Source organism: Mus musculus, chromosome 10 (assembly GCF_000001635.26).
Source record: "Mus musculus strain C57BL/6J chromosome 10, GRCm38.p6 C57BL/6J".
Lineage (NCBI taxonomy): Eukaryota > Metazoa > Chordata > Mammalia > Rodentia > Muridae > Mus > Mus musculus.
Window position 1 is genome coordinate 95,965,410 of NC_000076.6, and position 19,807 is coordinate 95,985,216.

Sequence of the window (19,807 nt, forward strand, 5' to 3'; positions counted from 1 at the left end):
AAAGCACTAGGAAGATTACACAAGATATTTTGAAACAAGAGTTATTGGCTACAAAGATTATTAACAAATGTAATTTCAGACAAAGTTGCTGGGCAGATGTTCATGCAGAGGCATTTTTGCTTGTTTGTTTGTATATATAAAGTTGTGCTGATCTTTGTGTAGTAGTTCTTGAAACCTTTTGCGATAGTTACCACTAGTTGTGTGAGAATTTTTCTCACAGCTTTATTTTTCCTTAGGGTTTATATAAGTGATTCCATTTTGATTCTGATGACTTTCTCATAGCAGTGCTAGTATGATTCTGTCATGTAGATGATGTATTTGTATTTTTCAATGCTTGGTCCTTAAATATGCTTAGGCAAGCACTCTACTGTTAAGGTCTAGATAAAATATGAAGGCCTCGATGACATGTTAAGGTCTAGGTAAAAATGTTAAGACCTAGGTAACTCCTACCTGACTAGCCTGCCATTTTGTGCGTCTACTAGTAATTATAAGGAAACTTTCTTCATGTTGTATTTTCTATTTCTAGGAGACTTTCTTATGGCCAAGTTGATTACATACTCTGTTATGTTCTGTGCCCTTGGAAATCAGTCAGGAGAGAAGTCAGAAGAATTGTTTTGTATAGTTACCTTCGATAGGCTTGGATCCAACCCCCCCCACCCCCAGCACTTCCTGTGCCTGTGTATACGCTTTTACAGGATTTGCCTTTGTAAGCTGCCCCTGGGATAGACCCCGACATAAGAGAGATAGCTGCATCAATATAAGAAACTATTTCGAGAAAGACTTCCATTTTGAGTAGGGGTTGAGTAAAGTTTAAGTTTTCCTGGGAACTGACATGCTACTTGGCAGAAAGAGACGTGTATGTAGGTAATTGACATCCTGGTTGGCAAGTTAAGACATGAATGTTAGACAAGTGTCTTCCTGGTTGACAAGACAAGATATGAGTGTTAGACAAGGCAAGTCCTCTGCTACAGTTGAGCACCCCAACCAACGGGATCAGGATGAGTGACAACAAAGACATGCTCCTAAGGAAGTCCCCTATCCCTAAATCCTGGTTGGTGGAATAACTTGGCACAGATGTTTGTAGATTTTAGGTTTAAAAACCCTGTAGGATCTTAACTCAGTGTCATGGTTCAGCTCCTAACCTGAATTGTAGCCCTGATTGATCAGTCCTGGAGCATGTACTCAATAAACTATCCCTGTCCGACTGAGATCCGTGTTCATGTGGGTTGTGAGATGACTGCTGAACCCCAACCCTACCATTGATTGATATCTTCAGCTCAGATTATCTAAATTTCATTCAGTAAACAACTAGGCTGAACTAGATCAACATTTGTTTCAAAGAAAACCTCTGCTTTAACCTTTCAGGACAGCAGTTCCTTTTAGGTGTTATGTACAGAGGATAATGATAGCAGCACTGTTTCTTTTTGGCCAACAAAGTGCTGATTTTTGTTTTGTTTTGTTTGTTTTTGTTTTTCAAGTTTGTGTTTAACTTAAACCTGTTTTGCAGGGACTAATGGTGCATTATCTTAATTTTTAGTAATACCAGCCAATTGTATATTATTAATAATGTAGGATAGTCTATATATTATACTTGTTATTTGTTTAGATATCATAAATGTTTTTGTTTCCTAATTGCAGTTATTGATGTTATTTGTAAGAAATGTATGGTTGAGTCCTTCTTATTTGTGTCCTTATTTGGCACAGACTATTAAAGCCTTTGGGATTTCCAGGAAGAGGAGTGAGAGCAGCTTGGTTCTTGATTTGTAGTAACCCCCCCCCCGCCCCCCCCCCCCCAATTGAACCTAAGGCCTTGCACATGCCAGGCAAGTGTTCTACTACTGATCTCAAACCCTGCCCTCCTCCTTTTTAAAAGTTTTATTTTGAGACAAGATCTTGCCTGACAACTCAAGTTGGCCTTGAATTTTCTCTGTTGGTAAAGCAGGCCTTGAACTTGGGGCAGTCCTACCTTACCAGGTCCAGCATGAGGTGATAATTGATGCTTCTCTAATCGTCTCAGATTAGGGACTAGATGTATTACTGGAATGAGTCTGGCTGCTAGCATGACAGGCTGGGCGGTAAAGTGAAAAGGTGTTGAAAGGAAGGGAACTTTAATGGGAAAGCTGCTCAATGAGAAGATAGAGCTCTGGTTACTAAAGTCTTGCTACGGAATTAGCCGCGGAGCTGGTTTAAGGGTGGTGTGCATGGGGTAGTTAATTGCTTTTTCCTAGCAGGTGGGCCAGATGAGGCATATTTGATTCATATTACGTAGTCATGAGATAAGTTTCAGTCTTTCAGGTTTTTGGAACAGAGATCATTTCCCCAGGCTATTCCTGTCACGTGTTAGTATGCCCACTGTGCAGTTGCATATTATACAAGGGGTAGGCTAGAGTGGGTGGCTACCCTGAGGCTCTCTTGCTGATCGCCACATTAACAAAAACACCCATAATTCTCTGTGTCAATTGCCAGAAAAGCTGACCAAAGACTCCCGTTTGGAACTTTGAGCTACACCTTCAATCTCAGGATGAAGAGGGGCTAGAGGTTGAGTTAATCACCAATGTCAGTGATTTAATCAGCCATGCTTAAATAATGGAAGTTTGGAGAGTGTCTGAGTTATTGAACACCTCCATTACTTGGTAAGGAGGCATATTCCATATTCCCCTGGGGCAAGAATGCCTTAAACCTCTCTTCATGTGGCTGTTCCTTTGTATCCTTTATAGTAAAAATAAATCAAATGTTTCTCTGGGTTCTTTGAGCTCTTATGACAAGTTACTGAACCAGAGTCTGGGTTGTAGGAGCCCTTACTTATGGTCAATAGACAGAAGTTTGGATAACTTCAGGATTTGTTCCTTGGAGAAAGGGATGGGAAATCTTATGAAACAGACCCTTTAATCTGTGCAGTTAGCAGAATGCCCCAGCAGTGCCAGATTTTAATAAGTGGTAGGATGTGGCATTGGTACCCAGAGAGAACTGAAGCTTGGTTATAAAAAGCCTACCCATTTGGCTACGATCAATAGTGAATAGGAAAACAGTTTTATTTTTTTCTTAGTCTATTTGTTATTAATGATAGATGTTTGCCAACTATAATTATCTGAATTTTTTTATCAGGCTCATTTTGGAAGGAATTATCTTTAAAAGGCTTTCAAAAGTATTACAACAGTACTAGTAACATGTTGGAAAGAGGGAAATGGTTTGTAAAAGCATATTAACTCAGTCTTTAGGTAAAATGGAAGAAAAAAAGAACACCTTAACATGAAGATCATCATCTTACATGATCACCTTTTAATTTCTGTGTGTTTGCATTTTTATATCATTGAAGCTATGACATATAGACATGGTACTTTATGCCTTTTATAAACTCACAACAGTATCATCCATTCTTGTTTTTATATAATCTTTATATTAGTTTAAAAATCTTAATCATATCTGTGTTTTGAATATAACGATAAAAAACATAAAAGTTTTCACTTTATAGATAATTCACTGTATGGAATGTACTTTCTCTGGATCCTAGAAAAGTTTTAATCAAACTTCAAGCACAAACATTGACTGGACTTACAGTGTTTTCAAAAGTTTCTGTTTATGGCAAAGAACAGCAGCATTGTCCACTTTCTCAGGTCCCAGTGGGTCGATCTTCTTTATCTACCATCTTGTGTCTACCATCTTGTGTGACACTTTTAGTCCCCAGTGAAGAATGTGATTGCAGTTATCTGTTTTTGGTCACAGAACCCTGTATAATTTCTGTTTGTTTTTTATTTTTGATGATCTGAATTCTTACTTTGAAAACAGTTTTTCCTTTTTAATATTTCAAAGTCTTTGCATTACTGACCTGTGTTTGGGACAGAATTGTCTGGTTTCCTCTTTTTACTCTTAAGTGCTGTTTGGATCAGAGCTCTTAACATGCTTCTTTTCATGACACCTCTGCTGGCTTTGACCTTTTTATTCCTTTCCTCAGCCTCCCAACATAGTAGCATGACAGGCATGTGTGCATCACCAAACCTGGTTTTTTGGGTATATCATTGTGGGAAAAAATTTTTAATTACTTTTTGGATGAGTCATTAACAAAACATAAAATAGAAAATTAAAAGCTTGAAAATTATACTTCAAATGTAAATATTTCATGGGCAGTCAATGAATACAGTAAAGACATACTCTGAATAAGTTTAGACAGTTTTGGAAAGTTAGGTTTTAACATTTTTAAAAAGGAGATCAAAGTCTATTCCTTCATTGTACTAGGAAATCAGAGATCTCGAGAGCAAGTCCCACTAAGTGAAAATAAGACCATTACCATAATTTCTGAGCCAAATTTAAAACAAGCTTTAGTAAATACTGTTCAGGATGATGGACACCAGTCAGGTCCATACCCAGGATTTCCAGAGAATGGCTGCAAGTCATATTAGTCTGGTACTTATAAAGGCAAACCCCACAAGGCCTTTCCTGCCTTTGTCCAATCAGAGGCAGGCATACATCCTGATGTACTTCCTGTCAATACACCTCCAGCCTATGTGTGACCAGGCGCATCCTGTACAGCTGTGGCAGCCAGCCATACTTACAGAAGTGCAAACATGGGCCTTGTTACCTTCTAGGATCAGTAGCCCCTGGCATTCCTGGAAGTTTTCTGTCCTTGGGCAAGCAGGGCTACCAGGTTAGAGACATTTTTTTTAAAATAGGTGTCTTAAATGTAAAGCACCACCACTTTAGCCCTCATACAAGGAGAGCAATCTGAGGCTTCTACTTCTGAAAAATTTCTACCTCTTTCTCATAAGTCCAGAATAGAAGAAACCTTAGATCAATATACCATCAGTGGTATAGGTCAGTGACAATCTCTTTCCCAATACTTATCGCTGAATACTTGAACCTGTTACCAACTATTCAAGATATAGAGGAGAAACTCCATCATTGGGAGAACAATCCTTTGAAGAGAAGTTAGGCATCATCATTAGAGCCATTTGGAAAATCACCCGTCATATGGCTGAGGTTTCAGAAGAATCTGCTCTGTCTTGGTCCAGACAAACCCACAGATGCCTCAGAAAGGTCATAAAGACAAAAAGAAGGAGACAAGCGAGGAGAGAGAATGAGTGCAGACCTACGGCCACCCTCCCCCCACTACTCCAGTGCTGCCTTAACTATGCAGAATGAAGACCCTAGATCAAAATCTGACCCTGCTCTCTACTCAGGAAGATGAGCCCAACTTTTGCCCAAGGACAGATCTTGAGCATCTGAAGTGTCAGTGAGACATATCAGAAATATCAGATGGAGTCCTAAGGGCTTTCAAGAGTCCTAGGCGCTCTCTCTCTCTCTTCTCTCTCTCTCTCTCTCTCTCTCTCTCTCTCTCTCTCTCTCTCTCTCTCTCTCTCTCTCTTCTTTGAAGTGACATCATTGTCATCAGCACCACTCTATTTTGGTCATTCCCTAAACTATATTTAGCTGACTTTGTCAGGGTAATTTCTCAGTAGAAAGGTAGCCTTCACACTGGGGACAAAGATTTAAGGCCCAGTCTGCTGAGCCCTGTGGGCAGAAAGAAACTGGAGATGTCAAGTGGAATAGATACAGATGTCCTTTATTGTGTCTACTAGTTGAATTTAATTTTATAGTTTTTCAGTGTGCTATTGTTTCTACTAGCTGAGTAATTTTGTCAGAGATAGTTGTGTTTATTCTGAGAACTAGCCTGAGGAGAAAGTGAAAGCACCGTGGTTGTTATCTCGGCCCTACCCTGCAGTGGAGTCGGCTCCCTACCTCCTTTCTCTATGTTTTCCTTGCCATTTGCCTGGCTTATTGGGAATGGAAAGTACACAAATAGCCATCATTTTGGATAGTGTGTCTTGGTACTAATAACTAAATGGATACACCTTATATAGCTCCTCTCATTTTCTTTTATCTTTGGCCAGAGATTAGCTTTTAAATATTTTGTCTTTAACATTTTTTTTTTTTTCAAAATTCTGTGTTTTCTCAATTGGTTGGATAGGCCTCAGGGTACAGTAGCAACTCTTCTCGTATGGCCCACTCCTGCCCTCTGCTTTATCCTTCATGCCACCGTTAGGGTGTTCTTCTGAATTGGGTTGGTATCTTCCTGCTCTCTGTGTTAAAACAATAGTTAAACACAAGACGATGACTCTTCCTTGTCATTCCTTAGCCAGACTGTCCCAGAACCTGGAATAGGTTCTGAGGATGCTAACAGAGGTAAGTACAGGGTGAATGTCTCCTTTTGAAAAGGCTTGAGATTGAAAATGTTTGGGGTTTCAGATTTGCTTATATGTAAATGAAGTGTCTCGGAGAGAAGGACAAAGCCTAAGCATGAATTATAGTTTATGTACACAGTATACTGTTAAACTGAGGGCAGTTCTGTATATCATTTTAAATAATTTTGTGTGTGGAATAGTTTTGTGAAATTTTATACTTTTCCCTTGCTATTCTTTTAAATTTCTCTTTGAATAGAATCTAATATAGCCTAAGTATGCTCCTGCCTCAGCCTTCCCATTGCTGGAATTGCAGGCTTGTACCACCATAGGATTTTAGAACATCCAGATTTTAACATTAGGAATGTTCCTCTTGTATTTTTTTTTTAATTCAAGCCATTCAGTTTCCTCATTGTTTATTATACTTATTTTATGTGTATGAATGTCTGCATGTATCTATGTGGACTGCATATGTGTTAGAAGCCTGTGGAGTTACACATGGCTGAGAGCTACCATGTAGGTGCTGGGAACTGAACCCTCGTTCTCTTCGAGAGTAGCAAGTGCTCTTATCTGCTGAGCTATCTCTCCAGCTCCAGTTTCCCCACTGTTATCCAGGTACATTTGATTAATCTCTTCCCAGCATAGAAAAGAAAAATTTAATGTCATGTACTACTTTGAGTGACAGTGTTTAAGAAGAGAGTGGGGATTTCCTTATGACTTTAATTACCTTTTGTCATTTCCTGCGTGTCTCAATTTATATAAGAACAAAAACTATAAATAAACATGTGAAGTATAAAAATAAGGAAATAAAAAGGAATGTAGACTGTCTGATTAGTTTTAAGTATAATACTATTAAATATAAAAGTAAGTGTGATTAGAATTGTGAGAAACAATAGCAAAAACAAAAGTTGAGGAAACTAAAACCTAAAACCCTTGCAATTGTGTCTTGTTATGGTAATCGTTATTTGCATTTTGAAATATTTTTAACATTGTTATGTAGATCTTATATAATTATAATGCATATGAATAAGCATATTTATAAAATAAGAATATATATTTATATATATGTACACACATACACACACATGCACACTCATGGAGAGGGAATGTGAAAATGTAACTGAGGCTGACCTGTACGTTGCAGTAACCCTGCCTCAGCCTCTTGTGTGCTGTGATTTTAGTTATGTGCCACCATACCTGCTATCTTATGCTATCTCATTTAATTTTCAGGTTGACAGGAGTTTACTTCTGATTGGTATTTAGGTCAAATATATACTGATCATGTACAATAGACAAGAAAGGAAATAAAAAGTAATGTGGACTATTTGGTTTGTCTTATTTTAAGTATAATATTTTTATTTTTGTGTATTGAAGCAAACATGTAGTTAATCTTGGGTACTTGTACATTTCCATAGAGGTTTCTAAGAAAGAAGCAAAGCAGTATTAATCAGTGATTCAGAACCTCATGGTTCCAATGAAAACCTTTCCCTCTATTTATTAGTCAACTGACTTTGGCAGGATTCTTAGCCTCTGTGCCTTCTTTTAGGCTTGGGTAAAGTGGGAAGCATGTATTATATAGTGTGTGTGTGTGTGTGTGTGTGTGTGTGTGTGTGTGTGTGTGCATATATATATATATATATATATATATATATATATATATATATGAGGGCAATTATCAAGTAGGTCTTGTGCTTTGAATCTTGTTTTAAAGCGTTTTACTAAATTTTAAGTCCATTTACAAGTAGGTATTAATAGATAACAATGTTAGAGGGTAAATGCTGCTGGAATTATGAAGTGTGTGCTTTGTGGTATCATAGTACGTGTCAGAGGCATCTACCTTTGGCCTGAATAGTAGATGAATATAGTGGGTGACTAGATGATGTGGGTCACATTTTCCTTCACTCCTGTACTTTCCAGTTCATGCAGGAAACAGCAATGTAAGAGCAATCAGAAGATCAGCATTTTAGTTCTGCATCTGTTTTGCTTTTTGTGTTTCTTTATTTCCTTTTTTTTTTGTTGTTGTTATTTTGGTGGTGGCTGTTAACATTACAAGTCATTTAGCTGCTTTAAATGTTTTCTCTATAGGGACAAAATGTTTTACCTGTCTCAGAGGTATCATTGTGATTAAATATGTTTCATGAAAGTTGATTAAAGGTTATAAAGTATTATATTTATAAGCTTTATTTAAAAAGAGTAAGAATTGAAAATGCTTATAGTGATCCTAATATGTACAGAATGATCGTCAGTATCCTGTAAGGGTCACTGTTGGTACTACTGGCTGTTGTGAAGACACTTACTTTTCTTGTGTGACATTGTTTATGTTGTTGTACAGCTTATGAATATATCAACACATTATATTAATATAATATATTAACTTTGATTTTTCTTTCCTCTCTGTTTCAGACTCCTGGGCGAGTTGGCTCTCAAGGTTCTGATTTAGATTCATCAGCAACTCCTATAAATACGGTGGATGTCAATAATGAAAGTTCTTCAGAGGTATGAAAATTTAATAGAGAATAAAATTCACTGTGATTTAATAGAAATTAGAAAATATAGTAATGTTTGGAAACATTATGCTCATAGGGAAAGTGTGACTTTTGAGTTATCTTTATAGAAGCATACCAATGTTTGGTTGTAAGATTGAAAAACTGTATAGTAAGATTGAAAATTAATACTACCAGTTTGTCTTTTTTGTCATCATCTGAGTTTAATGAAGAATATATTAATCTTTTGTATATGTATGTACTGTTATAAACTATTAATTAACTATTATATATCACATTTTTCTGGTATTTTCTGATTTTACTTTGGACCTGTTAAATAGTAGAAATGTAAATAAGCTTAAAATTTCAATTACAAAGCCTTTTAAGTTGTATTACTACACTTATTTTAAGAAGTATTTGTTCATTATAGAAAAAGAAGACATAAAGAAATCCTATGTCTATGTCACTTAGTGGTAAAACCCTAAATGCTAGGATAATCTTCTAAGTCTAGGAACATAGCAGTTGCCTGCTGTCCGCAGTTGCACTAAATATCACTACAGTGCATATCACTACAGTGCATATCACTACAGTGCATATCACTACAGTGCATATCACTACAGTGCATACGCTGCCTCGCTGTCTGCTCTCTCCTTTCTCCTCCCCTTCCCCTCAAATGGATCTTGCCATTGCTGAGTGCTTTTTCTACATGCATTGACATGTTGATATGACTTTTCTCTTGTGTTCTGTGATAAATTACATGCACTTAAAACAATATTGTTATACCTTTGTATTCTTAGGGCAAATTCACTTGATAATGATGTGTCGTTACCACTATTTTAATGTGTTGCTAGGTTTTACTTGTTAATATTTTGAGGATGTTCACCTATGTTCACAATACTGATTCACTTTTGTTGGAGACAAATCTTACTTTCTGCCCCTGGCTGGCCTTGTATTTGCTATGTAAGCAGTCAAAACACAAAACATTCTCAGAATGTACCAGGGTAGATATGCGTGTTACTAAGAGAAATCAGCAGGAAAGAGTGAGTAGCGCAACTTCATGTAGCTGCAGTTGTAGGTAGTTGTGGTGGTTTGAGTATGCTGGGCCCATGGGAGGAACCACTAGTAGGAGGTGTGGCTTTGTGGTAGGTGTGGCTTTGTTGGGGAAAGTGTGTCACTGGTGGGGTGGGCTTTGAGGTCCTATGCTTAAGCTTTACCCTTTGTGGAAGAGTTTCTTCCCGGTTCTTTTGGATCAAGATCTAGAATTCTCAGCCCCATGTCTGCCTGGACAGTCCCATACTTCCCACCATGATGATAATGGACTGAACCTCTGAAACTGTAAGCCAGCCCTAATTAGATGTTGGTCATTATAAAAGTTGCCTTAGTCATGGTGTCTCTTCACAGCAATGAAACCCTAACTAAGACAGTACTTATCACCGAAGATTTTTTTTCCCCCAGTGCAAAGGATGGTTATGGCATATCTTAGAACTGAAGAGGGTGAAGAAATGAGCCAAGGCAGTTTCTGAGGCAAGTGATGTAGAACACTGGAAATGTTTGAGCAAAGAGCATGTCTGGCATGGTGACAACAAGCTAGGAGGCTAGTGAGCTCTAGAAGGATGAGCTGAGTTCTGTCACCAGAGTGTTAAATGAAATGGTTGTGACGTGTGCTTGTAATGCCAATATTAGGGAGGTAGAGAGAGACCCCTGGAATATGCTAAACAGACAGCATTGTCTGAGTCTGCATGGTGTGGTCTAGGTTGGTGAGAGACCTTGTCTCAAACAAACAAAACAAAACATGACATGCACTTAAACATATATGTATGTGGACCACCCACATATCTATCACACATGCACCCTTCCACTTAGATTTATGCACCCTTTCTTTCACACATGTTCTCTCTCTCTCTCTCTCTCTCTCTCTCTCTCTCTCTCTCTCTCTCTCTCTCTCACACACACACACACACACACACACACACACACACACACACACAGCATGAGTAAATAAATAACTAGGAAGTGTTCATAAATGCCTCCTTTGTACTGGGCATTTTGTGTGTTTTACACGTTGTGTTAGCTTTTCAGCACCTGAAACTAACAAAAGAGGGATGTCTTAGTCAGTGTTGTATTGCCTTTAATTGGGGCTTCCTTCATTAACATCATGGCAGGGAGTGTGATGGCATACAGGCAACGTGGTAGCTAAGCATTCTATATCCAGATCCACAGGCAGCAATAAGTGAGAAACACTGGCCTGACTTTAGCCTTTGAAACCTCAAAGCCCACCCCTAATGACGTACTTCCTTCAACAAGGCCAAAGGTCATACCTCCTCATTTCTCTCAAGTGCTGCTATTCCCTGATGACCAAATATATGAGCCCATGGGAGCCATTATTGTTCAAACCACTACAAAGAAGAAGGGTTTATTTTGGCTTATATTTTAGTGGTCTCGCTCCATGAGACCTTTAATGGGGCTTGTGTAAGGTATAACATTGTGTCATGGAGGGGGTTACTCAGGAAAGCTGATTACTGCATGGCATTTAGAATAAGAGACAGAGACAGAGAAACAGGAAGGTACCAAGGACAAGACATACCCTCTCAGTCTTGCCCGAAGTAACCTACTATGACTTTGATCAGGTCCCAGGGATCCAAGTCTACATTTGTTTTTACAAAAACCTAAGTTCTAAACCTTTGTTCCTACTGTTGTGTTTTATCTACTTTGTCCATCATATTCCCAGCTCCTGTAAGTTCTTATCCTTTCATCGTTCTTATCTGACATGATCTCAAGCCATACATCAGTTCAATAGCCCACTTTTTAAAATGTAGACATTTTTAGACAATTCTTTTGTCTTAGTTACTTTCTATTGTTGTGAAAATTACCATGATTGAGGCAATTCTTAGAACAGTTTGAGTTTCCATTGTTATGGCAGTGGCCATGGCAGCATCGGGCAGGCACTGGAACTGTAGCTGAGAGCTGCAATCTGATACTTAGGCAAAGACATAGTGACTGAGCCTGCCATGGGCTTTTGAAATCTCCTAGCCCACCACCAATGGCACACTTCATCCAACAAGGCCACACCTCTTAATCATTCTAATCCTTCTCAAATAGTGCCATTCCCTGATGGCTAAGCATTCAAATCTATGAGCCTATGGTGGCCAGAGGATCAGAAAGAAGCATCAGGAATTGGGGATTACAGATATGGGAAGAGTGATCTTCACTGAGTGGAACATAGTAAAGGCTAAAGATTACTTTGATTAAGACAGCTTGTTTGTTGAGAACATAATTCACGTAAAGATTACCTGTCTTACCTGTCAGAAATAAAACCTAACTTGCCAATACTGGGTTTCAGATAACTATGGACAAAGTACCATAAACAAAAAATAGTTTAAAGTGCATAAAAAGAGAATTTGAGCCAAAGCGGCTACCATACGAACAAGTAAACCAAAGAAAGTTTATTATGTGAAGATGGGGACTAAATTTTAAAGTTCTGCTTCAGTTTATACCTGTTGGAGATTGGTTCTAATGCTTTAATTAAATCAGGAACCTGTGTGCCCAAACACTAAAGGGCTTTGTCTTCAGTTGGTTTTTGATCGATCAATAAAGATGCCAGTGGCTGGGCATAGGGCAGAGCAAGGACGCCGAGAGGAAAGGGAATGGGAGAGAACCACCATGACTTGGGGTAGAAGTGTGGGACACTGGAGGGGCAGGAAATAAAGCCAGCCAGCCATGTGAGACTTCAGGTAAGCGGTCACTGACCACTTTCCAGATTGGGCCAGGGATAGCAGGGGAGGTTTAGGAGTGCCTAGCTTTTGAGGTAGCCAAGACACTCGAAAAACAAAAACAAAAACCAAAAAAAAAGCTGATGTATGTCTTTCATTGGTGGATCCAAAGATAGCTTCTGGGCAGGTGTACATGTGCAATCTGCCGGGAGCCGAAGAGGTATAGCAAAAATTCACCACTACATATACCTTTCACCGTTTCCAGATATACCTTGAAATTTCCCTGACCCATACCAAAAAGAGATTGGTTAATTTCTTCCTATAAATGTTTGCATGCTCATGTTTTATTTTATTAAAACAAAAACTAAAAGTTGTTATTTCACAGGGTTTCATCTGCCCATTGTGTATGAAAAACTGTGTATCTGCTCTTGACTTGTCGGAACATTACCAGGAAGTGCACACTGAGCAGGAGACAAGAGGACAGGAGCTCGTTAGTGGCTCCAGTGTGACTGTGGGTCCTCTATATTTTGTTTTGGAAGCTTGGTTATGGGTCGCCCAGAATAGCTTTGTTTTCCCATCTTGGTGTTGGTTCCCTTCTATGCTCTAAGGGAATATGGATTGCTTTAATTATGCATGCTTAAGGGAAAGAATCAATAAAGAAAAAGGCTCTTGGGTAGTCTGCTTGGTTTCTCCTAGTGTTTCCAGCTGTCTTTTTATGAATTTGTAAATAAATATAAATGCCTTAATATGTTTACTTACATTTTGCCATGAAATTTGAAATATAAAGTGTTATTTCAATATCATAGGATTATCTATTTATGCTTTATTAATGAATTATTAAAGCATTTAGGTGAAAATGATTCTTGCACAGAAGGGTTTTGTATGTTAACAGTGTTAGAGCCTGACTCTCAGACTGTTTCCATCTTCGCTTTGGCTCTCCAGATCCACTGGAGGTGGTGAATGCACATCAGCAGCCATGTGGACTGTGCAGCCTGTCTCTGGGGCAGTGCTTCTCAGCCTTCCCAGGGCTGCCACTCTCTAACACAGCTCCTCAGGCGGTGACCCCACCAGAAGATTATTTCACTGCTACTTCATAACTATAATTCTACTACAGTTATGAGGCTTAATGTAAATATCCGTGTTTTCTGATGGTCTTAGGCAATCCCTGTGAAAGGGTTGTTTGGCTCCAAGAGGGTTGTGACCCACAAGTTGGGAACTGTCGCTCTGCAGGGCATGCTGGTACCTAAGGCTGGTACATACCTAAGGCTGGGTGGGCAGAGTGTTAGGGCAAATGATTCCTAGGCTGGAAAGAATCTTCCCAATGATTTTGTAATGTGTTTCTTCTTAAAATTTGCTTTTATAAAAAAGTTAGGAAATCCTAACTTTTTAAATTCCTTTAAAAATATCATAAAAGAATGAAACTTGGTGCTGTGAGATGCTAAAAGTATTACTATTTTTCTATGATGTAGTCATACATAAGAAAATAGCCCAGCAAACTCACTTGATGTGTTTATGTAATGCTTTACCTAGAGCAGATGCTTAAGTTATAAAGGAGGGAGGAGATGAAGCAGGAACACTGGGAAGTCCCTGTGATAGATGTTATCTGTGTAGAGGACAGATGGCCAATTCAGGTGGGGTAATCTAACAAGAACAGCTAGACTGTACAGTAGTGTGACACTGGCTGAGCCAGTTGAAGCAGGACAAGCAAAGATGGAGGCAAAAAGGTCTTAGAGATGTGTTTAGTATGTTTTTTGTTGTCCAGTAGATGTCCAGTCAGTTTTTCTTCTTTGTATTTAAGTGACAGTGACAATCGTAGGCACTTGCCACATAAGAGTTTTCCTTACGACTAAAAGGACCCTTGGTTCCACAGGAGTACCTTAAGTTAGGGTAAGTCTTGGCTGCACTGGATCCAGAAAGGATTGTAGATAACAACCCTTGAGCAAAGAACGTATTGCTTTTAACCTTAAATAAGTCTATTTTTGCTAGTGAATATTTCTCTGCAGTTTTATCTGTCTAGCACCCTTGGTTCCTTGAGTGTAAATTAGAAAAAAATAGTCTCTTGTATTTAGATTTAATATCAAACTCAGGTTCATTTTTGGTTCATTCATGGACAATTAGTAGAAGCTAATTATATTTTAAAGTGGGTATGTAGTTTTAATAACCTTTTTATTACTTTATTTCTATATATGTCATATTAATAATTTTTAGAAATGACATTTGAAATATAAAACAAGGTAAAAAAGTAGGTTACAAGAATGAAAGAATCTTGCTAGAATTAAGAGCAGAAGATACTAGTTGACTTAGGCTTATGCTGTTAAGTCATCATGCAGAGATTTAATGCGAGTTAAGAAAGTGGGCAAATATATTTACAAAGATTTATTTTTCTTGCAGCTATGCCTTAAATTTTATTTAAATATTCAAGATAAAACCACAAGGAGAATTCATGAATTTGGAGTACTGCTTCTAAGGATTTCTCTTAGGAACGAATCAGTTCTTTTCCGAGGGACTGGCCTGGAATAGAAGTTGTAGGTGCATGATGGCGTGCATCAGGTCGTCGCTACTCTTCTGGGGCTTCCGGTTGCTAGAACTCGTAAATAGTCAAACATCTATGGTTCACGCAATGTAATCCTAGCATTCAGGATGCTGACTGTGAGTTTAATGCCAGCCTGAGTACAGTGTGAGAATTTGCCTCAATAATAACACAAAGCAACAACAACAACAACAACAACAACAATAAAACTGAAGTTGTAAAGGGTAAATAATGTAATTGGAATTTAAGTTTTCAAGGAACACTATACTAGCTAACAGTGGAAGTTATGGTCCAAATAAGAAATGACAGGCTAAATATTATTGTTATTCATGTGCTATTTTATACCTCAGGCATGTAAGCCAGTGTCATATAACAGTTATTGGACAGGCTATAAGCATGCTAACTTAATCATAAAGTAGATCCAGTGTGAAATATGGTGGTAGACAATAGGTAGTTTTGAAGAAAGAGTAATCTCAGCTACATTATCATAAAAGGTTCTTTTAGAGTTCAAAATTAAAAACCTAAATACATTTGGAGCCTAACTGCATTATTCGTTTTCATTCTTATTCTGTCTTCTCTGTCTCTCAGTGTGTGTGTGTGATGCCAGGGATTGAACCGAGTATTCTGCATATGCTAGATGAGTGTTCTTCACCCATGCCATTTGGCTACTAATAGTGTTAATTCAGTGTCCAGAAAGAGTATACTCGCACTACCACTTTAACTTTTTGTTCATTTCAGTAGTTTCACAGGATCACTGCCTTATTCACCTGCTCAGCCCCTGCCCTTTACTAGAGCACACTGAAAGCCCTGCTTCCTCCACCAGTGTGCTTCTCCACCAGTGCTTCCTCCATCAGTGTGCTTCTCGCCATGGCCCTTCCTACGTCTTTGTTAGGGCTTATGCATTTCCTCAGAGGGTCTGTCTTTTATTTTTGTCAGGGAACACTCATTCACTTTTAAGAACCTGATCCAAAAATCTCATGTGAGCGATATTTTTGTTTGTTTGTTTTTTTAAACAAAATCTTAATTGTTAAATTTTACCAATGAAGACTCAGGAGCCAAATGCTGGGGTAAAAGCTAGCTGTATGGTTCAGAGAGGCAGAGAAGGCACCCAGCTGACCTCCCCTCTCAGCCCACATCCCAGCAGCAATGCCCCTCTCTCACACAGGCTCAGAAAACCTCCTCCAAACTGAATGTCCCTCCCTTCTACTTCCTGTACGCTTCTCTGTCCGTCCTCCTGACTCCTTCTTACTCGCTCTTTCTTTTTCTTAACAATCCATTGTTCACTCCTGTGAACTGATTGCTTGCTCCTCCTCTTGACCTATGGTTGATTTTATTTAATCCTGTTTTCAATAGTCAAGCAGAAAGCTCTTGGATTAAAGGTGTGTGCTAAGGCTTAGCCACATCACAACTAGAAACAGTTTTTTTTCCAGTAAACAACACAATCTCAGGGTTCAACACAATATTTACATGAATATATTAATACATATTGGATGAAGCTTCAATAAGATAGAGATACACATGTTACATTTGTCTTCCTATCAGTGAGCTTTGGTTTTGCCATGTTTTACATTATATATATATATATATATATATATATATATATATATATATATATATATATATATATATATATACATATACATATACATATATATATGTACATATATATATATATCCATATATATACACACACACATATATGCATATATATATATATATATACACACACACACACACACATACATACATACATACATACACACACACACACACATACACACAGACAGAAGTGACAAGGTCTTGTAACCTAAACTGGGTTTGAACTCAAATTTCCCTTTGTCTGCCTCTCAAGTGCTGGGATAATAGGTATATGCTATAATAGGTATATGCTATTGTATTTGACTAGGTGATACATTGTTTTACATCAATACCCAAGAAAAAGAGAAGTTTTAAAAAATATTTTTAGTTTTCACATGTTGAGAGACTATTATTTTACTCATTCCGCTTTTGGAAGCTTTTATTATTTGAAAGCTATTAATGGCCTACTGTTAAACCAATTTCTTTATTGTTAACCTTATAATTTAATTATTATAAGTGTGTGTGAGTTTGTCTATCTATCTATCTATCTATCTATCTATCTATCTATCTATCTATCTATCATGAATGAACCACATTGTCCATATAGGAGCATAGAGTTAAAAAGATCTAATATATTGTTAGAGTCAAAGAACTTGACAAGTTAATGGTGTTGTTGGAGGACATAAAAGTATATGTAAAGGCACAGAGGGCATTTGTGCTCAGGGACACAGGAATGCTACTATTGTTGAAGTATGTGGGATAGATTTAGAGGGGTTTGAACATCAGATCTTATGAGTCATTAGCAGAATGGCCATGGAGAACTTGCGGGTCATGTGGATGATAAAGATTGGTGAAGAGTATTGAAGAGTCTGTTTTAGGAAGATGCTTCTGGCAGCTGTGTGGAACATCCATTGGTTAGAAGAAAGTAGGCTAGGTATAGGTACACTGTTTGGAATATTACTACATTTGTCAGTACAATAGATAGTAACTGAACAAGAGATGCTGCAGAGAGGGTGAGAGGAAAACGTAGAAGGGAAGAGTGCTTAGGTGTGTTGACTTAATGACCAATGAGGTAGAAGAGCTGTTCATAATTCTTAAGTTTATAGTTCGTGTTGAAAGGTGAAAGTTAATGAAAAGAACTTTGGAAAACAAGTCAAGGCTTGGATTTACTGTTTGTGAAATGCCTGTGGAATGTAGGTAGGGATATATGTTCCGGCACGTATGTATCCATAACTGCCCTGCATAGTATTGGCTTGATATTTGGATTACATGTAAGAGGTAGCTGAAACCATTTGCATTATTATATACTAGGGAACAAATGTCAAGGAGAGCATACTTGGACAGCTGCATGTGTGCCTCACTGCTTGGGTGCCAGAGTGCTGCCAGCAGCTACTCGGGAAGGAGAACAGTCTGTAATAGGAGCCCCAGCCTGTGAGATCTGGGGTGGATGCTGTGATTCTCAGCTTCCTGTGGACCAGAACACTGCTGTGGACTGCAGGGAGTTGAGAATGGAGTTCCTATGCGCCATGTTGGAAGGGGATGACTAAGCCTGGGACTGGGAGGCATCCCGTTCGGTTCCAAGTAAAGGAGATGCTCATTGCTTGTCCAAACTGCATTGTTTTTATGGTGGATGTGAACACATGTGTTTCACTCAGGGTAAATCAGGGGTTAAATACCTTTTGCAGTCCTGGGCTTTTTGTTATTACAGATGAATGTGAGAATTGCTCCTTCTATCTCTGTGAAGAATTGAGTTAGAATTTTGATGGGGATTGCATTGAACCTGTAGATTGCTTTTGGTAGGATGGCCATTTTTTACTATGTTAATCCTGGTGATCCATGAGCATGGGAGATCTTTCCATCTTCGGAGGTCTTCTTTGAGTTCTTTCTTCAGAGACTTGAGGTTCTTGTCATACAGATCTTTCACTTGCTTAGTTAGAATCACACCAAGATATTTGATATTTGTGACTATTGTGAAGGGTGTTATTTCCTTAATTTTTTTCTCAGCCCATTTCCCCTTTGAGTAGAGGAAGTCTACTGATTTGTTAGAGTTAATTTTATATCCAGCCACTTTGCTGAAGTTATTTATCAGCTGTAGGAGTTCTCGGCTAGAATTTTTTTGGTTGCTTATGTATATTATTATATTATCCACAAATAGTGATATCTTGACTTCCTCCTTCTCAATTTGTATCCCTTTGATCTCCTTTTGTTGTCTAATTGCTCTGGCTAGGACTTTGAGTATTCTATTGAATAGGTAGGGAGAGAGTGGGCAGCCTTGTCTAGTCCTTGATTTTAGTGGGATTACTTCAAGTTTCTCTCCATTGAGTTTGATATTGGCTACTGGTTTGCTGTATATTGCTTTTATTATGTTTAGGTATGGACCTTGAATTCCTGATCTTTCTAATAATTTTAATATGAAGGGCTGTTGTATTTTGTCAAAGGCTTTTTCAGCATCTAATGAGATAATCATGTGGGATTTTTTTCTTTGAATTTGTTTATTTAGTGGATTACATTGATGGATTTTTCACATGTTGAACCATCCCTGCATCCCTAGGATGAAGCCTACCTGATCATGGTGTATGATGGTTTTGATGTGTTCTTGGACTTGGTTTTCAAAATCTTTATTTAATATTTTTGCATCAATATTCATAAGGAAAATTGGTTTGAAGTTCTCTTACTATTCTCAACAGTAAACGAACTTGTGGGAGAATCTCACCAACCTCAAGCTGTACTACAGAGCAATAGTGATATAAAGTGCATGGCATTGGTACAGAGACAGGCAGGTAGATCAGTAGAATAGAATTGAAGACCCAGAAATAAACTCTCACACCTTAAACACATCAGCACAGGGGAAGATTTCCTGAACAGAACATCAGTGACCCATGCTCTAAGATCAACTGTTGACAAATGAGATTTCATGAAATTGCAAAGCTTCTGTAAGGCAAAAGACGCTGTCAATAGAACAATGGCAACCAACAGATTGGGAAAAGATCTTTACCAATCCTACATCCAATAGAGGGCTAGTATCTGATATATACAAAGAACTCAAGAAGTTAGAGTCCAGAGAATCAAATAACCCTATTAAAAAATGGGGTACAGAGCTAAAAAAAGAATTTTCAACTGAGGAATATTAAATGGCCAAGAAGCACCTAAAGAAATGTTCAACATCCTTAGTCATCAGGGAAATGCAAATCAAACTGACCCTGAAATTCCACCTCAGACCAGCCAGAATGGCTAAGATCAAAAACTCAGGTGACAGCAGATGCTGGCAAGGATGTGGAGAAAGAGGAACACTCCTCCATTGCTGGTGGGATTGCAAGCTTGTACAACCACTCT

The 19,807-nt window shown here is 38.2% G+C and overlaps 1 protein-coding gene across 5 annotated transcripts in view; it reads left to right on the forward strand.

Moving 5' to 3' along the window:
• Positions 1-19,807, forward strand: part of Eea1 (early endosome antigen 1) — a 104,856-nt gene that overhangs the window by 24,747 nt on the left and 60,302 nt on the right. For 3 of the 5 annotated variants that reach the window (NM_001001932.3, XM_006513524.4, XM_006513525.4), the window contains exon 2: positions 8,577-8,669. In NM_001001932.3, the coding sequence (NP_001001932.1) occupies positions 8,577-8,669 (93 nt within the window). Of the gene's footprint in view, positions 1-8,576; positions 8,670-12,751; positions 12,878-19,807 lie in introns of all 5 variants that reach the window. The other 2 variants (XM_006513522.4, XM_006513523.4) reach the window with 1 other exon arrangement.